Below are 17,905 nucleotides of genomic sequence, written 5' to 3'. Positions count from 1 at the left end.
ATTTATTTATTTATTTATTTATTTTTAAAAAACTGACAGAGGCTTTAACCCTTCTATCTTTTAAAAAAAAAAAAGTTTGGCTTTACATAAACTTCAACCACTTTCTGACCGATGTCTCGGGAGCAGAGTCATTTTAATGGCATGGATTCTGCTCAGCCAGGAAAGATTGTGCACAGACCACTGCTGTAAATCAGTCTCCAACTTGCGAATGAGTGGTGGATAATTCAACTTATAGAGTGTCTCCATTGTTTCCCTAAGTTCTACCCCCAAATACTGGATATAGGTGTCACTCCAAGTGAAAGGGAAAGAATCCTTAAGGTGCTCAATCAATCCAGTTGGGACAGAATCATTCGAAGCTATAGATTTGGACATATTCAATGCTAACCCTATGGCCCCGTACACACGAGAGAATTTATCCGCGAATACGGTCCAGCGGACCGTTTCCGCGGATAAATCCTCTCGAGGATTTCGGCGGATTTTCATGCGATGGAGTGTACATACCATCGCATTGAAATCCGCACCGAAATCCTCTGGCGATGACGTGTCGCGCCGTCGCCGCGATTATGACGCGGCAACGTGCACGACGCTGTCATATAAGGAATTCCACGCATGCGTCGAATCATTACGACGCATGCGGGGGATCCCTTCGGACGGATGGATCCGGTGAGTCTATACAGACCAGCGGATCCATCCGTTGGGATGGATTCCAGCAGATGGATTTTCTTGGCATGTCAGCAAATATTCGATCTGCTGGAATCCATCCCAGGGGAGAAATATCTGCGGAAACAGATCCGCTGGAGTGTACACACCATAGGATCTATCCGCTGAAACCCATTTGCTGGGATTTTTCAGCGGATGGATTCTATGGTGTGTACGGGGCCTAAGGCTGCGTACACACGATCAGTCCATCCGATGAAAACAGTCCGAAGGACCATTGTCATCGGTTAACCGATGAAGCTGACTGATGGTCTGATGCGCCTACACACCATCGGTTAATTAACCGATCGTGTCAGAACGCGGTGACGTAAAACACAACGACGTGCTAAAAAAACTAAGTTCAATGCTTCCAAGCATGCGTCAACTTGATTCTGAGCATGCGTGGGTTTTTAACCGATGCTTTTGCATACTAACGTTTGGTTTTGACCTATCGGTTAGGCGTCCATCGGTTAAATTTTAAAGCAAGTTCTACATTTTTTGACCGAAGGATAACTGACCGATAGGGCCCACACACGATCGATTTGGACCGATGAAAACGGACCTCAGTCCGTTTTCATCGGTTTTGACCGATCGTGTGTACGCGGCCTGATATTCTCCCACAGTTACAAAGCAGGTGAAGAACCTTAGGTGCGTAAGTCAGTGGGGAGGTCAAAAACAATAGGAGATCCTCCTCAAACACTTATGTTCCTGCTGCCCACAACGTACTCCTCGTATATCTGCGCCAGTCTGGATAGAAACCGCCAAAATCTCAACTGCTATCGCAAAACTCAAAGGGGAGAGAGGACAGTCCCGTCTTTAGCCCTGTTTATAACAATATAACAGCCTTGTCTGTGACTCTCACCCTTTATTTCCTGTATTGGTGTCAAAGGAACAGGAAGTGTGGGAAAATGTCCCTAATATTAGAAATAAAATAGTCACAAATATATTAACGATTTCTTGTCTGTTCTATCCAAAACAATAAAAAAAAGTGTGCTTGGAGTTAAGCTGGCCTTGGTTCAAAAATCGACCGGTTCAACAGGGACTGGCCAAAATTCAAATCATGTAAGGCCACTGTGGTCGAACAGAAGTCCATCTGTCCAACCGCCTTGTTGAAAAATTTCTGCTTGATCAGCACTGCAGGCTATAGACTGCAGCCCTGATTAGTGTATTGTGATGGTGTGTAATAATGCAAAGACACAGAGGGGAGGATTCCTCCATCCACGTTGAATGTGTGGACTGGAGAATCAGGTAAGTTTTTTTTCATTCAACCCACTGAACGAAAAAATCTGACTAATCTATGGCCAGCCTAATGCTTTGTTTTTATTGCTGTCCATGAACTGTTGACAAGACTTCATCTCACTTTCCGTCTGTGACAAAAGGACAGGAAATGAGGAGCGCAGATGTCAAAAACACATGAAGTCACAGATGGTTGTAATAACCTGACAAAAGATCTAACCCTTTTCCATTTTACTAAAAATAAGTATTGTGTTGAAGTCTGTGTACCCACTGAAGAGGTTTCCTCTCTAGACAGGAAGTGAGGGTAAATCAAAGCTCAATAGGTGCAATCTCTTCCACACTCTGTCCTAAACAAAAGAGTTATGCCGCATACACGCGATCATTTTTCGGCATGAAAAAAAAAACTTTGTTTTTCAGCATGTCCAAAAAACAAAGTTTTTCCAACTTCATCATTAAAAACGACGTTGCCCACACACCATCGTTTTAAAAAAATGATGAACAATGCACGGTGACGTACAACACGTACAATGGCACTCTAAAGGGGAAGTTCTATTCGCCTTTGGGCTGCTTTAGCTGATTCCGTGTTAGTAAAAGGCGATTCGCATTTTTCTGTCTGTTACAGCGTGATGAATGTGCTTACTCCATTATGAACGGTAGTTTTACCTGAAGCTCCCATCTCATAACTTGCTTCTGAGCATGCGCGGGTTTAAAACGTTGTTTTAGCCCACACATGATAATTTTTTACAACCCGAAAAACAACAAATTGTTAAAAAATTCAGCATGTTCGATTTTTTTTTTGTCGTTTTTCAGAAGCCGAAAAACAATGTGAAGCCCACACACGATCATTTTAAATTACGTTTTTAAAAACTTTGTTTTTTTTCATGCCGAAAAATGATCGTGTGTACGCGGCATTAGACTTTAAAACATTTCCTATTGAGATTAAAATTTGCAAAATGTATACTACAGTATAGATTGGTTGCATTGATTAAAATTGTATAACTGTGGATGACTTAATTTTTCTAATTTAACTGATCTTTTAATTTCCTTTACCCAGATGACAAGCCCTTCCTTATCGTCATAAGAGATAATATCATATATGGGATGTCTCTTAACCCAGAAGTATTGACCAATGATGCCATGGTACCAATAGCGGGTATTCGCAATGGGTATGATGTGGATTTTGATGACGAGGAGCAAATGCTATACTGGATTGAACATCCAGTAAGTATCACAGTTTAAACATTGATTATGAATCTGAAATAATTACATGTTTCTTATGTATATTAAAGTGGAACTAAACTGTATCTGAGCACCACAAACTGAAAATTCTATTTGATACATTTTTAATATTCAACGTAAACTCACCATCCATCCATGACTCCATGCTTTATTTTGCTGAGAAATCATTTTGAAAAACACCCTCTAAGCATTTCTATCTGCAGTCACTTACCTTTTCCTTTGATTTCCCTTCTAAATATTTGTTTTCTTTGTCTGAATTTCTCACTTCCTGTTCCTCCTCAGTAAGCTGTTCAGTAAGCTGTTCTGACTGACTTTCCACCGCTCGGATGATGGTGGAAAGCTTACTTCTACTAACATGACTGGTATTGAACTTCCCTTTAATAGCGCCGTCGTACGTCTTGTACGTCACAGCCTTCTTGGCGTTCGGAATTTCTGACAACATTTGTGCGACCGTGTGTATGCAAGACATGTTTGAGCCAACATCCGTCGTAAAAAATCCACGGTTTTGTTGACAGAATTTGGTGTTATTAACAATTTGGGCCAAATTTGGACATTTTCACTTAGGGGTGTACTTACTTTTATTGCCAGCGGTTTAGACATTAATGGCTGTGTGTTGAGTTATTTTGAGGGGACAGCAAATTTATACAAGCTGTACACTGTACTTTACATTGTAGCAAAGTGTAATTTCTTCAGTGTTGTCACTTGAAAAGATAGAATAAAATATTTACAAAGTGTGAGGGGTGTACTCACTTTTGTGAGATACTGTATGTGTGTATATATATATATATATATATATATATATATATATATACACATTTTGCAAGAGAAATAGACCTGAAGACATTTTATGCCTTGTTATGCACACACAATCGGAATTTCAGACAGATTTTTTTTCATCGGATATTCGGACCGTGTGTGTGTCCCATTTGACTTTTTTCCGTCGGAATTTAGAAAGAGAACATGTTCTATTTTTTTTCCGACGGAAAAAATGTATATCGGAAATTCCGTTTGTCTGTAGGGAACTCCGACGGAGAAAAAAAACACGCATGCTCAGAATCAGGTCGACGCATTCTCAGAAAGCATTGAACTTAATTTTTCTTGGCTCATCGTAGTGTTGTACGTCACCGCGTTCTTGACGGTCGGAATTTGGTGTGACAGTGTGTATGCAAGACAGCTTGAACTGAATTTGTCTAAAAAAGCAGTCAGAGTTTATCTCAACAGAAAGTCTGATCGTGTGTACAAGGCACACAATCAGATTTGTAGCTGTTTTCATGGAGTTGGGGTGTAGGAGTGGTAATTTGCTATAACGAACAATGAACTTCCTGTAATCCCATGGAAGGGCACATCAGTTTGGCATGCCTTATTGCCAAACCAGTTTGAAATGGAATTGCTTAAGTCCCCTTTTGTTATAGAACTCTGCACATGTTTTACCATATCGTTATTATTTAAATATTTAGGGCTTGTACCAATTATTATTGTTAAATGTATATTTAAATGCAGCTAGTATAAGTATCTAAATCTCTCTTGAGCAGTGGCGGCTCGTCTATTAGGGGCGCACCGGCGCTCCCCCCCCATCCATACATCTGATCCGGCCCCCTAATTTAAATGCAGGGCGCCGGACCATGGATTCCAATGGGTGGGCTCTAATAGGCTTCAGAAAAGACAGGGGTGCTGCCGGCTGACCGGGGAGAGAGGGGTTATTGTTTGTGGCCCCCACCCCCCCAAAAAAACACCTGCCACTACTCTTGAGATTAGCCTCCTGTGAGAGCATTCAGACTGAAAGAGGAAGGGACAGTACTACGAGTGAATCTGTCTTTGACAGTATGATGACAGGAGGGGGGAGCATTGCACTAGCCTATAACTGTGCTTCTGTGTCTTCATAGTCCAGTCAGTTGTTGCCCAGACTGTGCTGCTACTGCAGTTGATGTCATGGATCTGGATGTAATGTCTAGTTTTGCAAAACTGGGTGCACAGAATTAGAAATTCCTTGGCAGATTAAAAAAATCCCAGATATGAACTATATTAACAATGTGTATTCAGCTGATTACGGAGTTCATCTTGAACATTGTTTACCAAAATGTTTGCAAGCAGTATGGAGGGTATGGATGTTCTCCTTATGTTTTTTTTATGTTTTCTTCTAGGGTGAAATTCACAGAGTAAAGTCAGATGGAACAAACAGAACAGTTTTTGCTCCCGCGGTCGTGATGGGAACTCCTACTGGCTTGGCTTTAGACTGGATTTCTGGAAATTTATATTACACAAACCCTGCTACTCAGTCAATTCAGGTAAACACTATACCATACAAAAATATAAAAAGTAATAGTATACCATCAAAGAGAGTATTACTTGTTGGAAAATAAAACATAAGCAGTGCTATATTCACTCTATACAAGGTAAAATGTGTGCATCCCATCTCTTCACAATCAAAAACGTTTTTCCCCTTGATAGAAGAGATGAATTATAGACATGACTGCCAGTGCATTATAGGAGTAAACAGTTAACAAAAAATCTAGTGGAGACACTGTACAATTGAGATCCTGCACAATTATGATTTGTGCGTTTGCACTAGTAAGTGAAGACTATATGTTCTTTTTGTCATTTTAGATTTTAAAACTACGTGGTGAAGTAAAATTCAGAAAGACTCTTATTACAAATAATGGTACACCTACCGGGGCTGGACATCCCGTTGGAATCACTATTGACCCAGCCAGAGGGTAAGATATACGGAAAAAAACAAATATTAAACAAGGTTCAAACCTTTCCCTTTTTGTCTATTTTATAATGTACACCCTAGATTTTGCAGTAAATTCTGGGCGATTTCTGTTTGCATAGATACTAACCGTCCCAGATATGCTGGGACAGTCAGACATCTTGCACCTTAGCACCAATGATGCAGTGTCCCAGGATCACTGCCTCATCTTTATTTAAGGTACTGCGCATGCTCTGTAACTCAATAAAGCACTCATTATGGTGATTGATGGCCATGAGCGGGTTGTCCCTGGAAAATTAGAGGTGGGGTTGAGCATGCCATTCTCTAAAGGGGGCAGGGTGTAGGCAGGAGCACCCGGTCAGTGGATGGCCTGAGAAAGACTGATGGAACGGTATGGTGGGACCACCTGGTCACTAGATGGGCCTAAGGTGGGGTTTACTGCGTCCAGGGGACTGGGACTGAAACGTAGTTAACTATACACTTGCACAAGTGGATGTAAAAGCATTGAGTGCACTGAGAAAGAAGATGTGTCCCTGCTGGAGAGATTTCCTCTCACTTCCTGTCCTGTCCTGGTGACCAATAATACCATAGCAGGAAGTAAGGGTAAATCTCTGCCATGGGGACAGAGGTCCTGACTCTTCTCTGCTTTGTCTAAATTGAAAATAAATCCACTTAGGCCCCTTTCACATTAAGGCGTTTTTCATGCGGTACAGCGCTAAAAATAGCGCTGCTATACCGCATGAAAAAATCATGCCCTGCAGGCTTCAATGTGAAAGCCCGAAGGCTTTCACACTGAAGCGGTGCGGTAGCAGGACCGCTCCAAAAGTCCTGCTAGCCGCATCTTTGGAGCGGTATAGGAGCGGTGTGTTTACCGCTGCTATACCGCGCCTTCCCATTGAAATCAATGGGAAACCGTGGTAATACCACGGTATTAACGCTTTTTCGGCCGCTAGAGGGGGTTAAAACCTCACCGCTAGCGCCCGAATATCGCGGTAAATACGACGGTATAGCGGCGCTACAAATAGCACGGCTATACCGTCACCGCGGCTCCACCGCCCAATGTGAAAGCAGCCTTAATGTAACCAGCACTGGTTATACAGTATATTTTCTTGAATTGGAATTAGAAGCTAGCGTTATATAGTGTGGTAAATATTGAATTTCTTCTTAATTTATATTCTCTTTTTCTACTTCTTATTCTTATTTTATGATGTTGTTGTTCTTCTTATTTTACCATTGTGCTGTTCATCCTATTTTGTAATATCGTTCTTTTGTTCTTATTTTATAATTTTGTTGTTCTTTTGTTTTCTCCTATTTTTCCATTTTGTTTTTCTTATTTTATATTATCGTTGTTACTGATTTGTTCTACTTATTTTATTGTTTTGTTGAACTTGCCTAGTACGAGACCATAATATCAGCCCATGGCTACCGAACCTACAGTAAAGAAAGTATAGATGGTTCTACATTCTACACTTAATTATAAATATGCTGCAAAGTTTTCTTCTTTGCCCAGCCTATGTTCAGAACTCTTTGTGTTTGGAAAACCTATTTTCAGAATGTGAAAAATATAGACTGGTAATGACATTATGTTATAAGATTTACTGTACTTTTTCGGCAGTGTTTTCTAAATAAGCAATTTTTTTGTAGAAAGATGTATTGGACAGACCAGGGCACTGAAAGTGGCGTACCACCGAAAATTGCCAGTGCTCACATGGATGGCTCTAATCCATCTATCCTGTACACCACCAATCTGGACCATGTGGAGTTTATAACAATAGACATTGCTGAGCAAAGACTTTACTGGGCAGTGACTGGCAGTGGAGTGGTAATTATGTGTTTCTGTACATATTTTATTAGCAATGTTCTCTCATACTGTTTGGTGCTGGGAGAGTGGTGCAACAACTAAGGCCTGAGGCTTTTGCAATACAAAAGAAGTTAAATTCTAAGTGTCCCTATACACAACCTATCTATAACAATTCAGCTTTAATACGTGGGTACTTTAATACTTAGTATGTCCCCACCTGAAACCTTAAAGTATATTTCAATACCAGAACGTAAAGTAATGGCAGCTTACAGTCCATAGATGTGATGGCTGTGTTAGCTTTCAATATGTAGACTTTTTTCCCCTAATTTCACTTGGTAACTGCCAGTAATACACTTCCAGTCCTGGGGTGACCAACCTTACTTACCATATTGAATCTATACAGGAGCAGTGTGGTTCCCCAGGGCAGGACATAGGGGGCTTTTTTTTTATTACACAAAGATAACTGGGAAAAATGTAAATTATTATTATACAGGATTTATATAGCACCAACGGTTTGCGCAGCGCTTTACAACATCAGGGAAGACAGTACAGTTACAATACAATTCAATACAAGAGGGATCAGAGGGCCCTGCTCGTTAGAGCTTACAATCTAGAAGGAAGTGTCAAGTGGAACAAAGGGCAGTAGCTGCGAGGCCCCGTACACACGACCGAGTTACTCGGCAGAATTCTGTAAAGCTGTATTCTGCTGAGAAACCCAGCCGTGTGTACAGTTTCGGCCGAGGAAACCGATGAGGATCTCATCGGGCTAAATAGAGAACATGTTCTCTATTTCCTCGTTAGTCAACGGGGAAACTTGGCTCGCCGAGATCCTCGGCGGCTTCACAAGGAACTCGACGAGCAAAACGATGTGTTTTGCTCGTCGAGTTTCTCGGCCGTGTGTACGGGGCCTCAGGGATGATCAGATGGACAAAATGAAAACACAGTTGTTAAGTGTAAGATAGGCTTCTCTGAAGAGGAGGGTTTCGGGGATCGTCTAAAAGCTAATAGACTAGGAGATAGACGGACAGATTGGGGTAAGGAGATTGGAGAGGCTCTGGAAAACTCCTGGAGACGAGCATGGGAGGTGGTGATGAGGGCGCTAGAGAGCAGGAGGTCTTAAGAATAACGAAGAGAACGATTAGGTTGGTAATTTAAGACTAGGTCAGTGATGTAGCTGGTGGCAAAGTTGTGGATGGCTTTGTAGGTAGTTGTTCGTTTTTTTTACTTAATTTGTTGGGTGAGCGGAAGCCAGTGGAGGGATTGACAGAGAGGAGTAGCAGAGACAGAGCAGTTGGTAAGGTGGATGAGTCTGGCAGCAGCATTTTTGATGGATTGAAGAATCGATAGACTATGTAGAGGTAAGCCAATAAGGAGGGAATTGCAGTAATCAATCAATGTAAATGTTAAGAGTGCATCATAGGCAGAGTGCAAAGGAAGTTATCAGCTCACAAGATTTCTGGCCAAAAAAAACAGCTATGATGGAGCAGATATAACACTTTCAACTGTTTCATGCCTAACACTTAGGGGTGTATTTATAAAAAAAAAGGTAATAGGTTGTATCCTGTGAAACTGCATCGACATTTGTTCTGTGCGAATGGGAGCAAAAAAATAATGTTATTAGACGATTTCATTTGAAGCTGAGGATCATATGAAATTAGTATTTATCCTCAGCTCCACCTAGTGGGCACAATGCAGTATTTCCCCATCTTTGTCCTGGGCTTCTGTCCCAACTATGAAAAATAAAAGAGTAGCATTAGCTAGAAACATGTAAAGGAAATCTGTGAGAATAGAAACATGACATCTATTTAGTTAGTTAACTTGATGGACATATATATTTTTTTCTTACCCTATGTTACAAATTTTAGGGGTAGGTATTGAAATGATAGGATCATACATATGAGCTTTAAAGATTTCTTGTGTAAATGCTGTTTATGTAACAGAATGATAACTGATCTTTTAGATTGAAAGAGGAAATGTGGATGGCTCAAACCGAGTTACTATAGTGCAGCACCTCTCACACCCCTGGGGAATAGCCGTCTTCGAGAACTTCCTCTATTACACGGATCGGGATTATGAAGCCATTGAGCGCGTGGACAAGTCCACAGGATCTAACAGAATAGTGATTAGAGACAACGTATCAGGACTCAAGTGTCTGCGTGTCCACTTTCGAGACAGTGAGTATTTAGAGTGTTACAAAGTATATAATTACAGTGTATACATTAATGCAATAATATAGTGAGATTTCTGACTCTTCTAAAATTACCAGTTCACACCACATGCAGTCAAGTGCGTTTCTTCTGCACCAAAAATGTATGGAAAGTACGGTAGGTTACACCAGTGCAGTAAATTCCAGGGCTCTCCAGTTCCAGTACAAAAGGTAGAACATGCTTAATTTTTCCTGCACTGGACTGTACTGGAACACAGTAAAACACATCAAACACACACCAGAATGCTCTGGAGCGCATAAAAAATGCACCTGACCCCAGTGCAGTAAAAAAAAGAAACAGGAAACAAAGCATCTGTAATGCATCCAAAGGTGCATAAAAAATGCACCTGAACACAGCAAAAATGCGGTAAAATTGTGCATTGCAGAAACTCATCTGGAACGGATCTGGAGTGCATTTTTGTGGTGTGAACCAGCCCAAAGTACGATAACAAATGTACTTCTAATGCCGCGTACACACGGTCGTTTTTTGTCTTGTAAAAAAACGTCGCTTTTTCTCATGAAACAAAACAACGTTTTTCAAACTTCATTTTAAAAAATGACGTTGCCTACACACCATCGTTTTTTCAAAATGCTCTAGCAAAGCGCGGTTACGTTCAGCACGTACGGCGGCACTCTGTTCCATTCAAGCTCGCGTCATAACTTGCTTCTGAGCATGCGCAGGTTTAAAAACGTTGTTTTAAATGTCGTTTTAGCCCACACACAATCATTTTTTATGACACAAAAAACAACGTTTTGAAAAACGACATAAAAAATTTAAGCATGTTCAAATTTTTTTTTTGTCGTTTTTCAGAAGACATAAAACGAGGTTTTCCCCACACACACGGTCATTTTAAATTACATTTTTAAAAATGTAGTTTTTTTTCATCATAAAAAAACGACCATGTGTACGCAGCATCAAGCATTTTTTAAGGAATGCATTTTTTAGGTAAATTTTCTTGAGCTTAAATTGTATGTAAAAGCATGTAGCATTACAATAAAAAAAGCATGTTAAAGCAAAGATATTATTTAGTCTTAATCAAATTGCAAAGATCACTTCACTTTAATTTAATCATGAAAGTGAAAAGATTGCATCTTTAAACTACGAATTTTAGTTAGATTTGGCTGTAAGATCCCTATGGCCCCGTACACACGACCGAGGAACTCGACGTGCCAAACACATCGAGTTCCTCGTCGAGTTCAGTGTGGAAGCCGCCGAGGAACTTTTGCCATTGAACAACGAGGAAATAGAGAACATGTTCTCTATTTCCTCGCCGAGGTCCTCGTCGGCTTCCTCGGCCGAAAGTGTACACACGGCCGGGTTTCTCGACAGAATTCAGCTCTGAACCGAGTTTCTGGCTGAATTCTGCCGAGAAACTCGGTCGTGTGTACGGGGCCTATGTCTTTGTGAATGAACAGAAAGGGGGCTTTTCTTATGGGAAGAGCTTAGTTGAAAATTTACGTCCAACTGTTGTTGCTGCCCCCCCCCCCCCCTCCCTCAATGATAAGAACATACTGGGTTATCTGACCTTGTTTTCGCTCTCTGCCCCCTGAAGCACACTCAGACAAATCAGATGTGTTTATCCGCGAATAATATAAATTCTATAGCAGTCAAACCTTAGAGAGATCTCCAATGTCTATGGTCAGCTTACATCATCCGATTGAGGTTGTGTTTTTCAATTTCTGTAAAAGTCTTTTATGATGCACATAATTCTATTTTTTTTTTTTTCAGAAACAACAGGCAACTCTAATGGCTGCAGCAATAATCCAGACACCTGCCAACAGTTTTGCTTTCCGACACCCAATGCCCAGTTTACCTGTGCCTGTGCCACTGGATTCCGCTTGAGTGCTGATAACAGAACTTGCACACCGTACAACTCATTTATCGTAGTGTCTATGTTGACTGCAATTAAGGGATTCAGCTTAGAAACTGCGGATCACTCAGAAGCAATGGTGCCAATGGCTGGACGAGGTAGGTCATGTGATTTGGGGAATTTGCAGCAGTAACATTTTCACCAAGAACCTTGCAGTAAATGTGTACTTAGGGGAAAAGCAGCGGCTTAGTCCCCTAGTTGTCTTGCTGTTCTAACTTTCTGAGTCACTGACCTGAACAAGACATTAGACATATATTTTCTAGGTCAGTAGCAAACAAAGTAGAGAAGTCATTAAATCAACATGATAGTCAGGCAACAAGCATTGTGTGATGATGAATAATCATGACCATGTTTCTTTCAGCACAAGTTTCAAATTAAGTGCAAATTAAAATACTTAAATGAAAAGTGTACATTTAAGCTAAGCTCACCTTTTGGAGCATGCTACATGTTACTCCCAAATTTAGGATGTAACATGCTCCTTTACACCTGCCTCTCACAACCAGCACTGGTCTATAACAGTGGGTGGGAGAACCCTGGTCGGTAACAGTGGGCGGGAGATCCCTGGTCTGTAACAGTGGGTGTGAGATCCCTGATCTGTAGCAGTGGGTGGGAGATCTCTGGTCTGTAACAGTGGGTGGGAGATCTCTGGTCTGTAACAGTGGGTGTGAGATCCCTGGTCTGTCACAGTGGGTGGGAGATCCCTGGTCTGTAACAGTGGGGGGGAGATCTCTGGTCTGTCACAGTGGGTGGGAGATCCCTGGTCTGTAACAGTGGGTGGGAGATCTCTGGTCTGTAACAGTGGGTGGGAGATCTCTGGTCTGTAACAGTGGGTGTGAGATCCCTGGTCTGTCACAGTGGGTGGGAGATCCCTGGTCTGTCACAGTGGGTGGGAGATCCCTGGTCTGTCACAGTGGGTGGGAGATCTCTGGTCTGTAACAGTGGGTGGGAGATCTCTGGTCTGTAACAGTGGGTGTGAGATCCCTGGTCTGTCACAGTGGGTGGGAGATCCCTGGTCTGTCACAGTGGGTAGGAGATCCCTGGTTTGTAACAGTGGGTGGGAGATCTCTGGTTTGTAAAAGTGGGTCGGAGATCCCTGCCAGGTGGGAGATCCACAGTGGGTGGGAGATCCCTGGTCTGTAAATGTGGGTGGGAGATCCCTGGTCTGTCACAGTGGATGGGAGATCTCTGGTCTGTAACAGTGCGGTGGGAGATCTCTGGTCTGTAACAGTGGGTGGGAGATCCCTGGTCTGTCACAGTGGGTGGGAGATCCCTGGTCTGTCACAGTGGGTGGGAGATCCCTGGTCTGTCACAGTTGGTGGGAGATCCCTGGTTTGTAACAGTGGGTAGGAGATCTCTGGTTTGTAAAAGTGGGTCAGAGATCCCTGCCGGGTGGGAGATCCACAGTGGGTGGGAGATCCCTGGTCTGTAAATGTGGGTGGGAGATCCCTGGTCTGTCACAGTGGGTGGGAGATCTCTGGTCTGTAACAGTGGGTGGGAGATCCCTGGTCTGTCACAGTGGGTGGGAGATCCCTGGTCTGTAACAGTGGGTGGGAGATCTCTGGTTTGTAAAAGTGGGTCGGAGATCCCTGCCGGGTGGGAGATCCACAGTGGGTGGAAGATCCCTGGTCTATAAATGTGGGTGGGAGATCCCTGGTCTGTCACAGTGGGTGGGAGATACCTGGTCGGTAACAGTGGGTGGGAGATCCCTGGTCTGTAACAGTGGGTGGGAGATCCCTGGTCGGTAACAGTGGGTGGGAGATCCCTAATCTGTAACAGTGGGTGGGAGATCTCTGGTTTGTAAAAGTGGGTCGGAGATCCCTGCCGGGTGGGAGATCCACAGTGGGTGGAAGATCCCTGGTCTATAAATGTGGGTGGGAGATCCCTGGTCTGTCACAGTGGGTGGGAGATCTATGGTCTGTAACAGTGGGTGGGAGATCCCTGGTCTGTAACAGTGGGTGGGAGATCCCTGGTCTGTAACAGTGGGTGGGAGATCCCTGGTCGGTAACAGTGGGTGGGAGATCCCTAATCTGTAACAGTGGGTAGGAGATCTCTGGTTTGTAAAAGTGGGTCGGAGATCCCTGCCGGGTGGGAGATCTACAGTGGGTGGAAGATCCCTGGTCTATAAATGTGGGTGGGAGATCCATGGTCTGTCACAGTGGGTGGGAGATCTCGTCTGTAACAGTGGGTGGAAGATACCTGGTCGGTAACAGTGGGTGGGAGATACCTGGTCTGTAACAGTCGGTGGGAGATCCCTGGTCGGTAACAGTGGGTGGGAGATCCCTAGTCTGTGGGTTTGATTTACTAAAGGCATATATACGCTGCACTTTACTAAGCTCTGGAGCAACTGCACTTGCTTGCTTTGCAAAGTGCACAGTCTATTTGTCTTTAGTAAATCCACCCCAGTATGTGGGAGATCTTCTCCCCGCACCCACTATCACAATTTGAAAGCAGTACGGCTGTGTGGGAAGAGCAGTTTCCTGTAAATGAATGAACTACAGGTACTTTCGGGCACAACAGCAGATGGCTTAGACTTCTCAATGAACTGCAAAGGCATTGGTGAATGCTCTCATAGTCAATCTTTCTGTATTTCAGTAACTGCCTGCCTTACAGAAGGTACAGTCAGCCAGCTGACTAAAGCCTGGTACACACGATCGGATTTTCTGCGGACAAAGTGTAGGACTTGAAAGGTGTTGGCCATTAACCACTTAAGGGCCGCCAGCTGCACATTTACGTCGGCAGAATGGCACGGCTGGGCATAGGCACGTACCTGTACGTTGCCTTTAAGAGCCCAGCCGTAGGTCGTGTGACCCGGTCCTAAGCTCCGTGACCACGCCCGCGGACCCGATGGTCGCCGGTGTCCTGGTCACAGGGAGCTGAAGAACGGGGGAGAGGTGTGTGTATACACACCTTCCCCATTCTTTACTGTGGCAGTGACACATTTTCACAGTAATCAGTGCATTTTTATAGCACTTTTTGCTGTGAAAATGTCAATGGTCCCACAAATGTGTCAAAAGTGTCCGATGTGGCATAATGTCGCAGTCCCGAAAAAAATCGCTGATCGCAGGCATTAGAATAAAAAAAAAATATCAATAAAAATTTTGCGCAAACCAATCGATAAACGCTTATTGCAATTTTTTTACCAAAAATAGAGAAGAATACGTATCGGCCTAAACTGAGGAATTTTTTTTTATATATATCTTTTTTGGGGATATTTATTATAGAAAAAAGTAAAAAATATTGTTTTTTTTTTTTAAATTGGCGCTCTATTTTTGTTTATAGCGCAACAAATAAAAACCTGCAGAGGTGATCAAATACCACCAAAAGAAAGCTCTATTTGTGGGAAAAAAAGGACGCCAATTTTGTTTGGGAGCCACGTCGCACCACCGCGCAATTGTCAGTTAAAGCGACGCAGTGCCGAATCGCAAAAGGGGGCAAGGTCTGAAGGATCCTGGCATTGCACCAGTGATCTCCTGATTGTGGGCGCAATGTTTGCTGTGAGAACAGACAAACTTTCCAGCAACAAATGTCCGATAGAGCAAAACCCTATTGTGTGTACACAAGTCCATCGGACTAAAGTCCAAAGTACAAACACGCATGACAGAACCAATGCTAAAGATCAGACAACAATAGCAGAAATTGCCCACAGGGCTTCGTTAAAGAGCTGAAAAAACACGTGATTTGGTGAAAGTTGGCTGAAAAAGTCCTGCCGTGTGTATGCAGAGCAAGTTAACGTCCAACGCCCTTCAAACCAAAATCCACGAAAAAGTCTGTTTGAAGTCTGACCGTCTGTATGTAGCTTTAGTAATGAAAGGAGACACACCAACCTTTTCAAAAGGAGGCCAGCAATTGAAGCCCCCATACTTCTTTCATACTTTAGTTCACTCTGTTGTGCCATGGCAATTACCAAAATGCGCATTATGGCCATTGGTGTACTCCAGTGCCATTATTTGTTATTGACACACCAATGCACCTTGCATTGCAGCTCCCCATAATGCATTGTAATGCACCTATATTGGTGCAGTAATGTGTATCATAATGCACATTGTGCACATGTTTCAATGCACAGTAATGGTGTTGAATCCAGCTTTAAAGTGGGGTTTCGGGGCATAATTTTTTTTTTTTTTGCAAGCTAAAATTAATTACATTAAATAGTCCCTAAAACATATTAATAGCTTCCCAATCGTTCCAGAAATCATTGCAAACACTTGCCTTATATCCTCCAGTTCATGTTGTGGCCGTATCCACCATATGTGTGGGCATGTGATGCCCAGTTTATTTTCCATCCTGGTTTTCAGGGAGAGGTGCATGCTGGGCGATTTTTAGGCACAGTAATGCTCATAGACTCCTGGGAAATGAGTGTCAGCGATCAGCAGTTACAGAGCCAGGACGTGGAGCTCTGTGTGTAAACACAGAGCACCACGTACTGTCAGGGAGAGAGGAGACCGATGCTGTGTCCCTTGTACATAGAGACACAGATCGGTCACCTCCCCCAGTCAGTTCCCTCCCCCCACAGTAAGAATCACTCCCAGGGAACACATTTAACCCCTTCCTCGCCCCCTAGCGTTAATCCCTTCCCTGCCAGTCACATTTATACAGTAATCAGTGCATTACTATAGCACTGTTCGCTGTATAAATGTAAATGGTCCCAAAATAGTGTCAAAACTGTCCGATATGTCCGCCGCAATATCGCAGGCCTGACAAAAATCTGTTTATTTGTCTTCCTGGTTTTCAGGGAGAGGTGCATGCTGGGCGATTGTTAGGCATAGTAATGCTCAGAGACTCCTGGGAAATGAGTGTCATCATTTCCCAGGAGGCAATGGGGTCTTAGGAAAGGAAGTTGAACCACCTAGAACCATGAACTAGGCAGATTACGAATACTGCCTAGTAACAGCCAGCTAGAAGTGATTTAAACCTTTTTTCTTTTTTTTTTTTTTTACATTAAAGGCAAGCTGTTAATAGAAAGTTCACTTTTAGGGTGGAACTCCGCTTTAAGCCCTCCCCTGATGAAATATGCATGTTTGTGCCACAATCTTTTGTCAGAAAGATTGCTCATTGGTCTAGCAATGTAATACAGGGGTAGTTTGCGTGAGACAGAATTTTCCAGATCTTTTCAGTTCTATCTACTATTCTATCATTCAACTGCTTTCCTTAACCACTTGAGAAGCGCGCTATAGACTAAAGACGTCTACAGCGCGGCTCTCAACTGCCGGGTGGACGTCCCTGGACTTCTTCCTGTTTACATTCCCCCCGCGCGCCGCCAAGAGTGCGTGACGGGGGAAAACTTTGCCCACCGTGTCACGTGATGCCAGTGCTCGTGCCTGGCGGCCGCGATGTCCGCCAGGTTTTTGCGATCAGCAGTTACAGAGGCAGGACGTGGAGCTCTGTGTGTAAACACAGAGCACCGTGTACTGTCAGGGAGAGAGGAGACCGATGCTGTGTCCCTTGTACATAGGGACACAGAACGGTCACCTCCCCCAGTCAGTCCCCTCCCCCCACAGTAAGAATCACTCCCAGGGAACACATTTAACCCCTTCCTCGCCCCCTAGCGTTTATTCCTCTCCCTGCCAGTCACATTTATACAGTAATCAGTTCATTACTATAGCACTGTTCGCTGTATAAATGTGAATGGTCCCAAAATAGTGTCAAACGTGTCCAATATGTCCGCCGCAATAGCGCAGGCCTGACAAAAATCAGTTTATTTTTCTTCCTGGTTTTCATGGAGAGGTGCATGCTGGGCGATTTTTAGGCATAGTAATGCTCAGAGACTCCTGGGAAATGAGTGTCATAATTTCCCAGGAGGCAATGGGGTCTTAGTAAAGGAAGTTGAACCACCTACAACCAGGAACTAGGCAGATTACGAATACTGCCTAGTAACAGCCAGATAGAAGTGAGTAAAACCTTTTTCTTTTTTTTTCTTTTTTTTTTACATTAAAGGCAAGCTGTTAATAAAAAGTAAATTTTTAGGGTGGAATCCCTCTTCTCCCCTGATGAAATATGCTTGTTTGTGCCACAATCTTTTGTCAGAAAGATTGCTCAATGGTCTAGCAATATAATACAGGGGTAGTTCGCGTGAGACAGAATCTTCCAGATCTTTTCAGTTCTATCTACTATTCTATCATTCAACTGCTTTCCTTAACCACTTGAGA

The 17,905-nt window shown here is 43.1% G+C and overlaps 1 protein-coding gene across 2 annotated transcripts in view; it reads left to right on the top strand.

The window, feature by feature from the left end:
* LRP2 (LDL receptor related protein 2) overlaps positions 1–17,905 on the top strand; it is a 327,257-nt gene that overhangs the window by 180,579 nt on the left and 128,773 nt on the right. For both annotated transcript variants that reach the window (XM_040357827.1, XM_040357826.1), the window contains 6 exons: positions 2,987–3,153; positions 5,313–5,456; positions 5,776–5,885; positions 7,526–7,703; positions 9,643–9,856; positions 11,618–11,857. In XM_040357827.1, coding sequence (XP_040213761.1) covers positions 2,987–3,153; positions 5,313–5,456; positions 5,776–5,885; positions 7,526–7,703; positions 9,643–9,856; positions 11,618–11,857 — 1,053 coding nt within the window. The remainder of the gene's footprint in view (positions 1–2,986; positions 3,154–5,312; positions 5,457–5,775; positions 5,886–7,525; positions 7,704–9,642; positions 9,857–11,617; positions 11,858–17,905) is intronic.

The sequence above is a fragment of the Rana temporaria genome, chromosome 6 (genome assembly GCF_905171775.1).
Source record: "Rana temporaria chromosome 6, aRanTem1.1, whole genome shotgun sequence".
Lineage (NCBI taxonomy): Eukaryota > Metazoa > Chordata > Amphibia > Anura > Ranidae > Rana > Rana temporaria.
Note: the sequence above shows the minus strand (reverse complement) of the source record. Positions and strands in the feature narration are given on the sequence as shown.